Here is an 18,517-nt window from a genome sequence, read left to right as displayed (position 1 = left end):
TACAGACCTGGTGGTGAGGACTGACTCCAGACCTGGTGGTGAGAAGGGACTGACTCCAGACCTGGTGGTGATGAGGACTGACTCCAGACCTGGTGCTGAGAAGCGACTGACTCCAGACCTGGTGGTGAGGACTGACTCCAGACCTGGTGGTGAGAAGGGACTGACTCCAGACCTGGTGGTGAGAAGGGACTGACTCCAGACCTGGTGGTGAGAAGGGACTGACTCCAGACCTGGTGGTGAGGACTGACTCCAGACCTGGTGGTGGGGACTGACTCCAGACCTGGTGATGAGAAGGGACTGACTCCAGACCTGGTGATGAGGAGGGACTGACTCCAGACCTGATGATGAGGACTGACTCCAGAGCAGAGAATCATCACTAAAAACAAAGGATCTGACACTCCTTTCAGTCTGTAGTATTTCCTAGCTGCAATATAATGACATTCATGATTATCATTATGGCTCAGTAGGAAGGGGAACAAGGGTGTACATGTTCCAAATTGTACCCTGCTCCCTATATAGTGCACTACTTGTCAACAGGGCCCGCATAGGGCTCTGGTTAAAAGTAGTGCATTATATAGGTGGTAGGGTGCCATTTCGAATGCATGCGCCCTAAGAAAACATTGACCTATTCAACCCGGGTCAAGGGTGGTTGTACAAATCACACACAAAGACAAACCACACCACCCACATGAAAATGTCAGTGCCTTTAGTTGTCTCTAACTACAATAGCGACGGTGTTTTCCACCTCAACCTTTATAATCACACCATTGAATGGCTATTAGTACATGCTAGCCTCTGTACTCTATATCTGGGAGATGCTGCTGTCTACCAATGGAACATTAATGGAAAGGTTTGATTCTTCAACTACTACAGAGACAGTGTTTTCTACCTCCATGCATCATTGCACGACTGAATGGATCGCAAAACCAAAACATCATCACACCACTGAATGAATAGCCCAACCAGCCAGACAGATGAAAAGCGTATCTTTTCATCAGCCAGACCAGGCATCTTTTCACCAGCCATTAATGCTCTGTCTGCAGCTGAAATGGAACAGAAAGATATCCTGCTGCCACTAAAATGTTCACGTGGAATAGTCTGAGGTTGGTCAGGAATCAGGAAGAGCTGCAATTATATAGGACAGTTTTAATTAAGAGATCAGCCAGAGAGAAAATAGAGTGAGAGAACGACAGAGCGGTAGAATGAAAAAGTAAGCGAGTGAAGGAGTGAGAGTGAAGGAGAGAGAGTGAAGGAGTGAGAGGGTGAATGAGAGAAAGTGATGGAGTGAGAGACAGAGAGAGAGAGAGAGAGAGAGAGTATGAAGGAGAGAGTGTGAAGGAGAACGAGTGAAGGAGAGCAAGCGTGAAAGAGAGAAAGTGAAGGAGAGAGAGTGAAGGAGTTTAGATGGTGAATGAGAGAAAGTGATGGAGTGAGAGGGTGAATGAGAGAGAGTGAAGGAGAGAGAGTGAGGGAGAGAGAGTGAAGGAGAGAGAGTGAAGGAGTGAGAGGGTGAATGACAGAGAGCGGAGTGAGAGAGAGAGAGAGTATGAAGGAGAGAGTGTGAAGGAGAGCAAGTGAAGGAGAGAGAGTGAAGGAGTGAGAGGGTGAATGACAGAGAGCGGAGTGAGAGAGAGAGAGAGTATGAAGGAGAGAGTGTGAAGGAGAGGGAGTGAAGGAGAGCAAGAGTGAAAGAGAGAAAGTGAAGGAGCGCGAGTGAAGGAGAGAGAGTGAAGGAGAGAGAGTGAAGGAGTGAAGGAATGATAGAGAGAGAGAGAGTATGAAAGAGTGAGAGGGTGAATGAGAGAGAGTGAAGGAGTGATAGAGAGAGTGAAGGAGTGAGAGGGTGAATGAGAGACAGTGAAGGAGTAAAGGAATGATAGAGAGAGTATGAAGGAGTGAGAGAGTGAATGAGAGAGAGTGAAGGAGTGAGAGGGTGAATGAGAGAGAGTGAAGGAGTAAAGGAATGATAGAGAGAGTATGAAGGAGTGAGAGAGTGAATGAGAGAGAGTGAAGGAGTGATAGAGAGAGAGAGAGTGAAGGAGTGAGAGGGTGAATGAGAGAGAGTGAAGGAGTGATAGAGAGAGAGAGAGTGAAGGAGTGAGAGGGTGAATGAGAGAGAGTGAAGGAGTGAAGGAATGATAGAGAGAGAGAGAGTATGAAAGAGTGAGAGGGTGAATGAGAGAGAGTGAAGGAGTGATAGAGAGAGAGAGAGTGAAGGAGTGAGAGGGTGAATGAGAGAGAGTGAAGGAGTGAAGGAATGATAGAGAGAGAGAGTATGAAGGAGTGAGAGAGTGAATGAGAGAGAGTGAAGGAGTGAAGGAATGATAGAGAGAGAGAGAGAGTATGAAGGAGTGAGAGGGTGAAGGAGGAGCTCATACATTAGAAAGTCCCCACCCATCGCCACTTACTCTCCAGCTTGTAGATGTACATCACCCATCAAGACAAGAATGATAAGACAGTGTGTGTGTGCATGGATGTGTGTGTGTCCGTGTGTGTGTCCATGTGTGTGTGTAAAAGCACAGCATACACAGAGTTGCTGTGGTAACAGAGAGATGGCGAGTTGAAGCGGTGGGTGCTGTGACGACCTTGGGGACAGCAGCGTTAATGGCTCACTGAAAGACTGGTAGTCTGAAACTCAAATCACACCCTATTCCTTATTGAGGGCTCCAGGGCCCATAGGGCTCTGGTTAAACGTAGTGCATCATATAGGGTGTGATTTGGGACGCTTCTCTAGGCTCCTCTATTGTACCCAAGCCCACTGAAGTACTTGGATACGTCCCAAATGGCACACTAGTCACCAAAGATGGGATCAAGTCACACTTTTGCAAGTCCTAAGCAAGTCTCAAGTCCTAACCTTCGAGTCTTGAGTCAAGTTCCAATAATGGGCGAGTCTCAAGTAAAGTCCCATGTTCCACAGCTCAGGTCGAGTCACATCACATGTCCCTAATTTGGGGTTTTGAGTCCTCAAGTCAACGATGAAGTGTTTTATAGAAATGTCATTGCAATTGCAATGCATCAGTCATCTTGGATCCACATGTTTTACAAACTACATCCTTTTCCCCCCACTACCACCTAGTCTTTGAACTACCACCTAGTCTTTGAACTACCACCTAGTCTTTGAACTACCACCTAGTCTTTGAACTACCACATAGTCTTTGAACCCGACTGTACCGAATTCTGGGACCAATGATGCCCTGATCCAGAGGTGGCACAGGTCCCAGAGTGATGAGGACATTTTTTTTCCCTGAGGCGCTGAGCTTTTCCTAATCTGGTAACCTAAGCAGGTATACAATAAATCAGGACCATAAAGGGTCTGACCGTGATTAGTTAGTTGTAAAAAGGGTTTTATACGGACATTGAAACCATATAAAAATGTTTTGCAGACACCCTTATCCAGAGCAATTTGGGTTAAGTTGCCTTGCTCAAGAGCACACTAACAGATTGTTCACCTAGTCAGCTCAGAGATTCAAACCAGTCTCCTTTCGGTTACTGGCCCAACACTCTTAACCACTAGGCTACCTTCCACCTAGGTATACAGATATGTTCTAAACAGGTCACATGGTTTGAAAGAACTTCTGGGAAAATGCATGGCACTTGGGAGAAGGAAAACTGTGTCAAACTGCAGAAACCTTCTACTAGTTCATATGAATTACATTAAACCTAGACTAACAGGGGTTTTCCTTTACATAGACACAGAAACAACCATTGCAATTGGATAATAGAAGTCACTGGGATGAGCTTGCTTTATGCAGGTCTGCATCGTGTAGGCCTATGCAACTGTAAGTAGAAAGCAACACAGTCAATCTAGTCAAGGTATCCTAGCCAGCCGGAAGAGAGTGGAGCGGCGCGGCGAGGTGCTTGTTGACGGCCTGCGCAACTTGTGACTTCCGTGAATGTGATTGGCCAAGACACATAACAGAAAGCACAGAACCAGCACCTCTCCGAAAAAATAAAGGACAGATCGGGCCTAAATTGTGCGCGAGATGACAAATCGAGTCGCTCGAGTCATACAGCTCAAGACCAAGTTGAGTCACAAGTCATAGAAGCTCAAATCGAAGTCAAGTAGCAAGTGTTTTTTCTTTTTTTCAAGTCAGGTCTCAAGTAGAACAATTTGTGACTTGAGTAGTACTCCAGTCCATGTCACGTGACTCTATTCCACATCTCTGCTATTCTCTATATAATGCCTGGGCTCTGGTCAAAAATGGTGAACTACGTAGGCTGGGAATAGTGTGCAGTTTGGGACTGAGAGAGAGAGAGACACACTGAGAGAGAGACACAGAGAGAAAGACACAGAGAGAGACACTGAGAGAGAGACACAGAGAGATACACTGAGAGAGACACACAGCGAGAGACACTGAGAGAGACACAGAGACACAGAGAGACACTGAGAGAGAGACACAGAGAGAGAAACACTGAGAGAGAGACACAGAGAGAGACACTGAAAGAGAGAGACACAGAGAGAGACACTGAGAGAGAGACACAGAGAGAGAGACACAGAGAGACACAGAGAGAGAGAGACACTGAGAGACACAGAGAGAGACACTGAGAGAGAAACACTGAGAGAGAAACAATGAGAGACACTGAGAGAGAAACACTGAGAGAGACACTGAGAGAGACACTGAGAGAGAGACACAGAGAGAGAGACACTGAGAGACACAGAGAGAAAAACACTGAGAAAGAGACACAGAGACACAGAGAGACAGAGAGAGAGACACACTGAGAGAGACACAGAGAGAGAGAGACACTGAGAGACACTGAGAGAGAAACACTGAGAGAGACACTGAGAGAGACACTGAGAGAGAGACACAGAGAGAGACACTGAGAGACACAGAGAGAGACACGGAGAGAGAGACACAAATCCAATTTTGATAAAATCTCATATTTTTACTGGGTGAAATTCCACAGTGTGCCATCAGAGCAGCAAGATGTGTGACCTGTTGCCGCAAGAAAAGGGCAACCAGTGAACCAACACCATTGTAAATTACAACCCATATTTATGCTTATTTATTTTCCCTTGTGTACTTTAACCATTTGTACATTGTTACAACATTGTATATATATATATAATATGACATTTGTAATGTATTTATTGTTTTGAAACTTCTGTATGTGTCATGTTTACTGTTCATTTTTATTGTTTATTTCACTTTTGTATATTATCTACCTCACTTGCTTTGGCAATGTTAACACATGTTTCCCATGCCAATAAAGCCCCTTGAATTGAATTGACACAGAGAGAGACACGGAGAGAGTGACACAGAGAGAGAGACACAGAGAGAGAGACACTGAGAGAGAGACACTGAAAGACACAGAGAGAGACACGGAGAGAGAGACACAGAGAGAGAGACCCCTGAGAGAGAGACACTGAGAGAGACACTGAGAGAGAGACACAGAGAGAGAGACACAGAGAGACACTGAGAGAGAGACACAGAGAGAGAGACACAGAGAGAGACACTGAGAGAGAGAGACACAGAGAGAGAGACACACAGAGAGAGAGACACGGAGAGACACTGAGAGAGAGACACAGAGATAGAGACACAGAGAGAGACACACAGAGAGAGACACAGAGAGAGAGACACAGAGAGAGAGAGACACTGAGAGAGAGACACAGAGAGAGAGAGAGACACTGAGAGAGAGACACAGAGAGGGAGACACAGAGAGAGAGAGAGACACTGAGAGAGAGACACAGAGAGAGCGTCATCATGTCTTTCAGTAAAGTACATCAAGTGGTTTGGGTTCTCCAGAAACTAACAGATACACCGACGACGACAATGACTATTTGCAAATGTATTTCTTTCACACAGGCTACAACAAACCTGTTGCTTTCCAGACGTTCTGGGGGACATAATAAATATATAAAACCATCGAAATGCTGTTACCTCTACATAACAATACTTTGTAACACTAAAATTGACCTGCCATATTATATCCTTCCTTGTCATTTTCTATTCTACGGGTATTCTATTCAATGTTTTATGTTCAACTAGACTACCATGTTTTATGTTCAACTAGACTACCATGTTTTATGTGCAACTAGACTACCATGTTTTATGTGCAACTAGACTACCATGTTTTATCTTCAACTAGACTACCATGTTTTATGTTCAACTAGACTACCATGTTTTATGTGCAACTAGACTACCATGTTTTATCTTCAACTAGACTACCATGTTTTATGTTCAACTAGACTACCATGTTTTATGTTCAACTAGACTACAATGTTTTATGTTCAACTAGACTACCATGTTTTATGTTCAACTAGCCTACGATAATTTATGTTCAACTAGACTACCATGTTTTATGTTCAACTAGACTACCATGTTTTATGTTCAACTAGACTACCATGTTTTATGTTCAACTAGACTACCATGTTTTATGTTCAACTAGCCTACGATGTTTTATGTTCAACTAGACTACCATGTTTTATGTTCAACTAGACTACCATGTTTTATGTTCAACTAGTTTTCAATGTTTTATGTTCAACTAGACTACCATGTTTTATGTGCAACTAGTCTTCAATGTTTTATGTTCAACTAGACTACAGTGTTTTATGTTCAACTAGACTACCATGTTTTATGTTCAACTAGACTACCATGTTTTATGTTCAACTAGACTACAGTGAAAAGCGAGTCAGAGACTGAGAGATACCAAACTTATTTCAAGATTAACGTGAATCATACTAGACAATGTGAATATTTGTATTCTTACCAGAGAAAGTGAATACAGCCTTGTACAGAATGACTTATATAGACACACCATTTGACACATTCTCTCTCTCTCTCTCTCTCTCTCTCAATTCAATTCAATTCAAGGGGCTTTATTGGCATGGGAAACATGTGTTAACATTGCCAAAGCAAATGAAGTAGAAAATAAACAAAAGTGAAATAAACAATCAAATGTAACAGTAAACATTACATTCACACAAATAATAAAGACATTTCAAATGTCATATTATATATATACAGTGTTGTAATGATGTGCAAATAGTTTAAAATACAAAAGGGAAAATAAATAAACATAAATATGGGTTGTATTTACATTGGTGTGTGTTCTTCACTGGTTGCCCTTTTTTTGTGGCAACAGGTCACAAATCTTGCTGCTGTGATGGCACACTGTGGAACTTCACCCAGTAGATATGGGAGTTTATCAAAATTTGGTTTGTTTTCTAACTCTTTGTGGGTCTGTGTAATCTGAGGGAAATATGTGTCTCTAATATGGTCATACATTGGGCAGGAGATTAGGAAGTGCAGCTCAGTTTCCACCTCATTTTGTGGGCAGTGAGCACATAGCCTGTCTTCTCTTGAGAGCCATGTCTGCCTACGGCGGCCTTTCTCAATAGCAAGGCTATGCTCACTGAGTCTGTACATAGTCTAAGCTTTCCTTAAGTTTGGATCAGTCATGTTTAGGGCCAAATAGCATTCTAGTTTCCTCTGTTTTTTTGTTAATTCTTTCCAATGTGTCAAGTCTCTTTTTGTTTTCTCATGATTTGATTGGGTCTAATTGTGTCGCTGTCCTGGGGCTCTGTGGGGTCTGTCTGTGTTTGTGAACAGAGCCCCAGGACCAGCTTGCTTAGGGGACTCTTCTTCAGGTTTATCTCTCTGTAGGTGATGGCTTTGTTATGGACGGTTTGGGAATCACATCCTTTTAGGTGGTTGTAGAATTTAACGTCTCTTTTCTGGATTTTGATAATTACTGGGCTTCTCTCTGTCTCTGTCTCTCTCTGTCTCTCTCTAATTAATACTTCAACGAGTTCCAAAGTGAGAACTGGTCTGCGAGCCCAAGGCTATTCTACACAAAACAATGTGCTCCAATCAAAGGAAACCGCTCTGTCAAGCTGTTCGCTAAAGTTGACTTGTCAGCCAGAGAGAGCCGGGAGCGATGACTATTTTCTCTTCATTGTGGCTCTGCTGATCTAAGAGTCAAAGGGTAGGCTGATCCCAGATCTGTTTTACTCAGATCAGCAGAGCCACAAAGGTAGGCTGATCCCAGATCTGTTGTACTCAGATCAGCAGAGCCACAAAGGTAGGCTGATCCCAGATCTGTTGTACTCAGATCAGCAGAGCCACAAAGGTAGGCTGGTCCCAGATCTGTTGTACTCAGATCAGCAGAGCTGATCCCAGATCTGTTGTACTCAGATCAGCAGAGCCACAATGGTAGGCTGATCCCAGATCTGTTGTACTCAGATCAACAGAGCCCCAAAGGTAGGCTGATCCCAGATCTGTAGTACTCAGATCAGCAGAGCCACAAAGGTAGGCTGATCCCAGATCATCTTCATGCTCAGATGCTCAGTTACTGGAGAACTTTGCTGCAATGCAGGACATTTAAAACTTGTAGTGTGTTTGAGGTTTAAAAAGGCTTCCGAAGATTGTAATTTCCACATCGAAATTTCTGACAATTTTCCTTACACAAAACGTATAAACCCCTACAAAAGTGTCCATTAATGGGGCTCCATAGTGGCGCAGCGGTCTAAGGCCCTGCTATAGGCATTACTACAGACACGTGTTCATTGCAGGCTGTGCCACAACCGGCAGTGGCCGGGAGTCCCATAGGACAGTGCACAATTGTTCCAGCATCGTCCGGGTTAAGGGAGTCTTAGGCCGGTGGGCCTTTACTTGGCTCATTGCGCTCTAGCGACTCCTTCTGGTGGGCCTGCGGGCTGACCTCTGTCGCCAGTTGAACGGTGTTTCCTCTGATACATTGGTGCGGCTGGCTTCCAGGTTAAACTGGCGGGTGTTAAAACTTCTTCGGGATTGGAGTCCCTTCCACGGGACGGTTGAGCTAACGTAGGCTAATGCTATTAGCATGAAGTTGTACGTAACAAGAAAATTTCCCGTGACATAGACATATCTGATTTTGGCAGAAATCTTAAATTCTTGTTAATCTAACCACTGTCTAATTTACAGTAGCTATTACAGTGAAAGAATGCCATGATATTATTTGAGGAGAGTGCACAGTTTTGAACATGAAAAGTTATTATTAAACAAATTAGGCGCATTTGGGCAGTCTTAATGCAACATTTTGAACAGGAATGCAATGGTTGATTGGATCAGTCTAAAACTTTATACACGCACACTGTTGCCATCTAGTGGCCAAAATCTAAATTGCAGCTGCACTGGAATAATACATTATGGCCTTTCTGTTGCATTTCAAAGATGATGGTACAAAACAATGCAAAAGAACAGTTGTTTTTTTCTTTGTATTATCTTTTACCGGATCTATTATCCTACATTCCTTCAAAGTGTTTCCTTTCAAATGGTACCAAGACTATGCATATCCTTGCTTCAAGGCCTGAGTTACAGGCATTTAGATTTGGGTATGTCATTTTAGGAGAAAATTGAAAACAAGGTGCGGATCCTTAAGAGCTTTTAAGGAGTATGGTTAGGCGGGTCATGTTTTCAGGGGGACGCATGACTCCACTTTTGCCTCTCCCGAGCCCGTTGGGGAGTTTAAGCGATGAGACAAGATAAAAAAAAAGGGTATAAAAAAATAAAAAAAAAAATAAGTGCCCATTAAATATAATCCACATAATAATTAACATGTCCTGTTGCTGCAGGATTATTTTCCTGCTGTAGCAAACTGGCTCAAATGAAGAATTTATACCTGTAGATGTGAAAATTCTTCTTTAAATGAGGCAATCTGAATGAAAAACGTAAACTTAATATACGCTCTGGATATCACTTTGTTGACCTGTAGTGTGTGTGTGTGTGTGTGTGTGTGTGAGAGACCCTTCATATACAGCACAGTGCAACAGAACATATTAGGATAGATCGTAGATAGAACCAATTACCGGTATCTCATACTGAACTGCCAGTCTGTGTCTCTGTCTGTCTGTCTGTCTGTCTGTCTGTCTGTCTGTCTGTCTGTCTGTCTGTCTGTCTGTCTGTCTGTCTGTCTGTCTGTCTGTCTGTGCCTGCCTGCCTGCCTGCCTGCCTGCCTGCCTGCCTGCCTGCCTGCCTGCCTGCCTGCCTGCCTGCCTGTCTGTCTGTCTGTCTGTCTGTCTGTGTTTTCTGTGTATAGGGTTATCTTAAGCCTGTATATATCCATAACCATCATCCAAAGACAGTTACACAACTGGCTAGTTTTCTATAAGTGAAATCTTCATAATAGATTGTATGACAGTATACCCACTGACTATATAGACAGAGCACGAGGTAGAATACTGGTATGTTAAATAGCACGGGCTAAAGTAGGAATAGAAATCCACTCTTGTTGGCTTGGCAATTACAACTCCAAATCAATTCCAAGCCCAGAGCACTTCAAAACATAACAATAGGCCTGATGACATAATTAGTCCAAACAACATTATTACTATCTCCTAAATACCAATAGGCTACAACATGTTGCAGCAGCTTATCAACAATATCTATATCAGTCATTGCATGCTGTAAACCTAACTTCGTGTTGCTGTCCATAGACTCACGGTGCTGAAGTTGCGAGGCCCGCATAGCTCTCCCTGGAAGCGGCAGTAAAGCAGCATCTCCTCCATCTGGTGGCCGAGGCGGTCCAGGAGCTGCTGCATGGACGGCTGAGACTCCAGGGGAGGCGGCAAAAAGTGGTTGAAGTCCAGGATCCGAGAGAGCGGAGACCAGGGCGGCTCGTTGCTGCTGCTGATGTCATGGTCGGTCCCGGGTGTGAGCGCGTCCCTGGCGCTGGGGGACACTTGCCAGTTCCTCCCTAGAAGTCCTAACCACCTTCCCGCGCTGAATATGTCCGGTTTCTTCATGCGACGTGGTAAGAGGAGGTTCTGGTTGCAGATGGTCACAGCGGGGAAAACAAGACGTTTGGCGTACACCATATGCGCCTTGGTGTGCACGGGAGAGGAAAGCAGGTACCGGACCCGGTTTGAGGACCAGGTGAAGAGGAGCGCGAGAGCTGTGAGGAAAGCCAACAGCCAGGCGAGCCTTCGGGGGTAGGATCCGCTCAGAAATACATGTCTCAGGCCGTGGAAAGTGGTGTGTTTCAGGAACAGCTTCCCGGCTTCCGCGACAGAGCCCGGCGTTCTGCTGGCTTTCGGTACCGAATCGCACTGACACATTTTGGAGAGATAGACTAGGGAGTGTAAGGATTAAGACCGACCCGACCACCGCTGATGGGCTGGCATCAGTCCCGGTCCCGCATTGACCATGGAGTCAAAGCCCCAATCAAGATAGATCTGTCTGTTTGTCAATTAGTTATTGTTGGGAGAGTCATCCAGGGAAATCTTTGTGCTGGTTAGAACGCGCGCTATCCTCTCCTGAGCTCAAGCGCTGAGCTCTTTCTATTGAAAGTCTGCCAGTAGGAGGCTGTGCCTGTGAGGCTGTGAGAGGTGCTCACTGCTCTTCTTCTGTCACCATATAGGAAGAGAGAACGCTCCCTATTCCCGGGGTAGCCCAGGTATAAAGTAGCCAAATTGTTCAAGATTATTAAATGTCGCGTCTCCGGTGCAGTTGCAGGACCGAAGAAAGTGTATGTCACGTGCGGTTTGAACAACCCATTCCAATTCAGAGAAACAAACGGTCATCATATGACAACATCGCACTGCATGCAAAGGACACACATCCCCATCCCTCCTTCATCCCCCATTCCCTCTTCATCCCTCCAGATTGTTCTATTGTGTTATTGACTGTACGTTTGTTTATTCCATGTGTAACTCTGTGTTGTTGTTTTTGTCACACTGCTTTGCTTTATCTTGGCCAGGTCGCAGTTGTAAATGAGAACTTGTTCTCAACTAGCCTACCTGGTTAAAGAAAGGTGAAATAAATAAAAATAAAAATCCCCCATCCCTCCTTCATCTCACCATTCCTTCTCCATCATCTCACCACCATTTCTCATTCCAATTAGTGAACTCACTCTATAGACACCTTCCTCTTTAAATCCTTTGACTTGTTGAATCATTTGATTTTGTTCATATTCAAAGACAACAACTTTATCCAGTTCTTATTCGCAGGCTTTTCCCACAACACATATTTCACACTCCAACTTGACAACTCTTCTTCCATACCACACGTCTTTCCCTCAATTTTTTATTTAACCTTTATTTAAGTAGGCAAGTCAGTTAAGAACGAATTCTTATTTACAATGTGGCCTATTCAGGGGCAGAACAACAGATTTGTACCTTGTCAGCTCGGGGATTTGAACTTGCAACCTTCCAGTTACTAGTCCAACGCACTAACCACTAGGCTACCCTGCCGCCCCTATCTAGCCAACTCCAACTTTTAGAACAAGGAAAATCACATACATTGTACTGTTCCCAATGCTTTATCTGTTGCTAAGAGGTCATTGGCAGAAATCTTTAATTCCACCACAGGGAATTAATGTACACCACAGGAGGTTGGTGACACCTGAATTGGGGAGGACAGGCTCGTGGTAATAACTGGAGTGGAGTCAGTGGAATGGTATCATGTATTTTAAACACATGGCCTCCAGGTCTTTGATGCCATTCCATTAGCTCCATTCCAGACATTATTATGAGCCGTTCTCCCCTCAGCAGCCTCCACTGACATTAACACTAACAAACACAACACTACCCCTGACCTCAACACAACACTACCCCTGACCTCAACACAACACTACCCCTGACCTCAACACAACACTACCCCTGACCTCAACACAACACTATCCCTGACCTCAACACAACACTACCCCTGACCTCAACACAACACTACCCCTGACCTCAACACAACACTACCCCTGACCTCAACACAACACTACCCCTGACACAGGTTGAATTCTGAACAGGTAGACAAGTGTTACTTGTTACTGATTTAATTATTATTATCATATTTTGTTGTTGTTGTTACACCCATCTGATCTTTCTGATAAGAATGTGGTTTGAAGATAGTAGTTGCTTTTATTTTTAAAATGTCCTTTTTTTTTCCTTTGATATTTTCTTATAAAACATCACCAACGTGGGTTTTCCTTTTTAATAAAGTTTAGAGTACCTTCCTCTCTCCATGTTGTCACTAACGGTTTATGTGATCTGAGAACTGGTCTGCACATTCTGAAATGCCCGTCACCAGACCTGGGTTCAAATAGTATTTTAAATCATTTCAAATACTTTAGCTGGGCTTGATTGAGCTTGTTTGGCTTAATGGAATCAATTGAATAGTTGCAAAAGTGTAAACCACATTCACTGGTCACTCCAGGCAGGCTAAAGCAAACAATCAAACGTGTTGAATAGTATTTGAATCCAGGTCTGGCCATTACAGAGACATTCACCTGACATTTGTGCTCCGGGACATTGGCTGGTGACGGTGAGGGAGTTGTTTCATGCTTGAATGGGTATCCATTGTGAAGTGTTTAGACTCAAGGTGGATGTCAGTCGGGCTTCAACTAGCTTTGTCAAGTATTTCTGACTGCGTGTGTGTGTGTGCTCAGAGTCTGTGACCCTTACAAAGTCATCTGGCAGGCATGTCAGACCTGTATGTGTGTGCATATATACTCCATTCACTCAAGTCAATCTCTCTTCCCTGTTTGCTACAGCATATCAATGTCCATTTAAAGACATTCCGTGTTTTTGTTCTCCGTGGATTACTCACTTCAAAATGACGTGTGATAATCATCTGGACTGTAGGAGTGTGTCTACATCGAATGTGAAAAATGAAAACGTGGTATTTACAGGATTTGTATCCCAGTAATCGGTATCTCCTTGGTTTAATGAAACGCTACAATATGATGTATCATGGAGGCTGCGTTTGTATAGGGATCTACAATATGATGTATCATGGAGGCTGCGTTTGTATAGTGAACTACAATATGATGTATCATGGAGGCTGCGTTTGTATAGTGAACTACAATATGATGTATCATGGAGGCTAGGTTTGTATAGGGATCTACAATATGATGTATCATGGAGGCTGCGTTTGTATAGTGAACTACAATATGATGTATCATGGAGGCTAGGTTTGTATAGTGAACTACAATATGATGTATCATGGAGGCTGCGTTTGTATAGGGAACTACTTTTGACCAGGGTCCATTTGCGACAGGCTCCTAAGGGTCAGAAATATAGATTTCACACAGAGCTGGAAATCTTCAAACTAACTTCCTGGATTTGGACATGATGTAGGATTTCAGTTCCTTTTGTACGTGTTCTAATCCCCCGGCGTCTCTCCTCTCATCCTCTCTCATTCCCTCAGCTCATCAGTACCAGACATATCTGAGAGAAACGCTGGGTGTGTCTGTGCGTGTGTGTGTGTGTGTTTGTGATTTCGCTTGCGTGTGTTCCTTGTGCATGACAGTGTGAGTCTGTGTGTGTGTGAGGTGTGTGTGTGTGTGTGTGTGTGTGTATGTGTGTGTGTATCGGTATCTGTGCTACAACAAACTAATCCTAGCTAGGGGGATAATGACACACGTGACAACAGAGAAACATGATCTCAGAGAACAGCTAAACAATAAACCATTATGCCCTTTGGGACATAGCCATAATGTTATCTAACTCCCATTACTGTGCTGTCCTTAGCTGATCAACTCATTATGAAGGAGAAGCAGGCAAGCAAAGATGTTGTTGATTTACTTCACAGGCGACGTCTCTGGTCTTTAAATCACTTTGTATGACTGAAATACATGCAGGCATTTGCTTTGCAGAAACAATTAGACTGAGTGGAAAATATCCACCGGAAATAACCAAGGGAAATAACCACTGGAGGGCCAACAAACCTCACAGCCAGGCGAACAAACTTCACCGTGAATAAACATTGGAAATAAGCCAACAAACCTCCCACTGGAGACAGACCAACAAACCTCCCACGGTAGACAGGCCAACAAACCTCACATTGGAGACAGGCCAACAAACCTCCCACGGTAGACAGGCCAACAAACCTCACATTGGAGACAAGCCAACAAACCTCACATTGGAGACAGGCCAACAAACCTCACATTGGAGACAGGCCAACAAACCTCACATTGGAGACAGACCAACAAACCTCACATTGGAGACAGACCAACAAACCTCACATTGGAGACAGGCCAACAAACCTCACATTGGAGACAGGCCAACAAACCTCACATTGGAGACAGGCCAACAAACCTCACATTGGAGACAGGCCAACAAACCTCACATTGGAGACAGGCCAACAAAACTCACATTGGAGACAGACCAAACAAACCTCACATTGGAGACATGCCAACAAACCTCACATTGGAGACAGGCCAACAAACCTCACATTGGAGACAGGCCAACAAACCTCACATTGGAGACAGGCCAACAAACCTCACATTGGAGACAGGCCAACACACCTCACATTGGAGACAGGCCAACAAACCTCACATTGGAGACAGGCCAACAAACCTCACATTGGAGACAGGCAAACAAACCTTACATTGGAGACAGGCCAACAAACCTCACATTGGAGACAGGCCAACAAACCTCACATTGGGGACAGACCAACAAACCTCACATTGGAGACAGGCCAACAAACCTCACATTGGAGACAGACCAACAAACCTCACATTGGAGACAGGCCAACAAACCTCACATTGGGGACAGACCAACAAACCTCACATTGGAGACAGGCCAACAAACCTCACATTGGAGACAGACCAACAAACCTCACATTGGAGACATGCCAACAAACCTCACATTGGAGACAGGCCAACAAACCTCACATTGGAGACAGGCCAATAAACCTCACATTGGAGACAGGCCAACAAACCTCACATTGGAGACAGGCCAACAATCCTCACATTGGAGACAGGCCAACAAACCTCACATTGGAGACAGGCCAACAAACCTCACATTGGAGACAGGCCAACAAACCTCGCGTTGGTTCAATAGAAGGTTTACAAAGAAAGACACATAAATAAGACTCATTCTTCTTCGATAAAAAAAGCTGTCTGGATGATTGGTAACGGCAAGAGAAAATTCAGCCTTTAGCTGAAGGCCTATTGATTTATCTATGTAGAATTGAACAATGTTGTGGTCCTCATAAAAGAGAACCTCTTCATTTCTTGGAAGGAACATGTGGAATAAAACCTTTAAATAGCCATACTCACCTTTATGGGCCTTTCCTGTCAGTAAGTCTATACAGGTCCCTTCTATCTGCGATAGATATCAGGATTTATGGAAGTTGGAGAAGGACATTCTCCCAAATTGACAGAGTACCTCTGAGCAGTCTATACATTTTTTCCATTCTATAAGTGAATGTATGTAAGAATGCGTGGACATGTAAGAAGTGAAGGAGAAGGACACACGCTCCCAAATTGGTTTAGCTGCAGTTGAAAGCAAAAGACTTAGGCTTTGGATACCATGAGGAGAGGTGTAAAACTTCTAAGGGCTATTTCTCTATCACACTGTAACAGAGAGAAAGGTCATTTCCCAGCAAACAGTGCCTTGCCTAGTCAGGTTCAAATAACACTTTGAAAGGCTTCAAGTGCAGTACAATCAGTAAAAATGACAAGACCACTTCCTATATAGCCAGTAAAATGATGTGCCAGAGGCTGATCAAACGTGGCTGGCTACTCATGGTGACCCACAATGCAATAGATCAAATACTTCACTCAAGTGAATAGATTCATTAATTGTCCTTTTTTTTTGTCTCTGAAGCTTTGTGCCAGTTTTAGTTATGTACAGCGTGATTATGACTTGTTCAATCAAGTCTGGTAGCGTCTGGGCTCCCGAGTAGCTCGGTGGTCTAAGGCACATGCATCTCAGTCGTCCAGGTTTGGCAGGTGTAGGCCCTCATTGTAAAATAAGAATTTGTTCCTAACTGACTTGCCTGGTTAGATAAAGGTAAAATAAATGTAATAAATGTAATAAAAATGCCAGCACTTCACATGTTTAGGGGAGTAGAGTGACTGACAGTACAACTACACCATTTAGAAATGAATTCTTTCTAGGTTATCTGAGAACATTTTACTGCTGCCAGACTCTGGGGAGAGAGGGCCATGTTGAGTGGGTCAATTTTGGGGCTGACACAGTGTTCTCTCTCTATCTGTACACCATCTCTTTCACTCAGTATTACACCCCTCTCTCTCTCTCTCTCTCTCTCTCTCTCTCTCTCTCTTTCTCTCTATCTCTCAGTACGTGCTCTCTCTCTCAGTACACTCATCTCTCTCTCTCTCCCTCTCTCTCTCTAGTTCTCTCTCTCTCTCTTTCAGTGCGTGCTTTCTCTCTGAGTAAACTCATCTCTCTCTCTAATTCTCTCTCTATCTCTCAGTACATGCTCTCTCTCTCAGTACACTCATATCTCTCTCTCTCTCTCTCTCTCTCTCTCTCTCTCTCTCTCTCTCAGTATATTCATCTCTCTCTCTCTCTCCCTCTCTCTCTCTCTCTCTCTCTCTCTCTCTCTCTCTCTCTCTCTCTCTCTGTATTCTCTCAGTCAGAATTCTCCCCCCTTCTCGCTCTCTCATTCTGTCTACCTAATTTGTTCTCTCTCTCCCACTGAGGATGTTCAGTTCCAAGATTGTTCAGTGAATCAGCGAGGGAGGGAGGAAGCAAGGGAAGAAGGAAGGGAGGGAGGAGGAACCCATGCAGCTGCAGAGGAGACAATACAGACAGAGAGAGGATAGGAGCAGGTGGTGATTTACTGAGACAATTTAGAGGATAATTGTGTACATGATCCATCTTTAACGGCTGCTGACCAAATGGCACCGTATTCCCTACATAGTCCGCTAATTTTGAAAAATAGCATACTACCTAGGGAACAGTGTCATTTGGGCTACACCTGTTTTTGAGGACAAGCGTCACCAGCCTGGCTCCTTTTCCAATAATCACACTCTTAACACTATCATCTGTTCTGCCTTCTCTTCTCTGTGGCTCCTCTGGGCTGTGGCTTCTCTGGGCTGTGGCTTCTCTGGGCTGTGGCTTCTCTTCTCTGTGGCTTCCCTGGGCTGTGGCTTCTCTGGGCTGTGCCTTCTCTTCTCTGTGGCTTCTCTGGGCTGTGGCTTCTCTGGGCTGTGGCTTCGCTGGGCTGTGGCTTCTCTGGGCTGTGGCTTCTCTGGGCTGTGGCTTCTCTGGGCTGTGGCTTCTCTGGGCTGTGGCTTCCCTGGGCTGTGGCTTCTCTGGGCTGTGGCTTCTCTGGGCCGTGGCTTCTCTGGGCCGTGACTTCTCTGTGGCTGTGGCTTCTCTTCTCTGTGGCTTCTCTGTGGCTGTGGCTTCTCTTCTTTGTGGCTTCCCTGGGCTGTGGCTTCCCTGGGCTGTGGCTTCCTTGGGCTGTGGCTTCTCTGGGCTGTGGCTTCTCTGTGCTGTGGCTTCTCTTCTCCGTGGCTTCCCTGGGCTGTGGCTTCCCTGGGCTGTGGCTTCTCTGTGCTGTGGCTTCTCTTCTCTGTGGCTTCCCTGGGCTGTGGCTTCCCTGGGCTGTGGCTTCCCTGGGCTGTGGTTTCTCTGGGCTGTGGCTTCTCTGTGGCTGTGGCTTCTCTGGGCTGTGGCTTCTCTGGGCTGTGGCTTCTCTGGGCTGTGGCTTCTCTGGGCTGTGGCTTCTCTGTGGCTGTGGCTTCTCTGTGGCTGTGGCTTCTCTGGGCTGTGGCTTCTCTTCTCTGTGGCTTCTCTGGGCTGCGGCTTCTCTGGGCTGTGGCTTCTCTGTGGCTGTGGCTTCTCTGG

General features: G+C 44.8%; 1 protein-coding gene across 3 annotated transcripts in view; it reads right to left on the bottom strand.

Moving 5' to 3' along the window:
• LOC139413880 (acid-sensing ion channel 1) overlaps window positions 1-18,517 on the bottom strand; it is a 318,403-nt gene that overhangs the window by 49,541 nt on the left and 250,345 nt on the right. Inside the window, exon 1 of one of the 3 annotated variants that reach the window (XM_071161717.1) lies at window positions 10,421-11,729. The exons of the other annotated variants lie outside the window; for them this stretch is intronic. Coding sequence (XP_071017818.1) covers window positions 10,421-11,035 — 615 coding nt within the window. The 5' untranslated portion in view covers window positions 11,036-11,729. Of the gene's footprint in view, window positions 1-10,420; window positions 11,730-18,517 lie in introns of those variants that run through there. 3 annotated transcript variants of the gene reach the window in all.

The sequence above is a fragment of the Oncorhynchus clarkii genome, chromosome 7, assembly GCF_045791955.1.
Source record: "Oncorhynchus clarkii lewisi isolate Uvic-CL-2024 chromosome 7, UVic_Ocla_1.0, whole genome shotgun sequence".
Taxonomy (NCBI): domain Eukaryota; kingdom Metazoa; phylum Chordata; class Actinopteri; order Salmoniformes; family Salmonidae; genus Oncorhynchus; species Oncorhynchus clarkii.
Note: the sequence above shows the minus strand (reverse complement) of the source record. Positions and strands in the feature narration are given on the sequence as shown.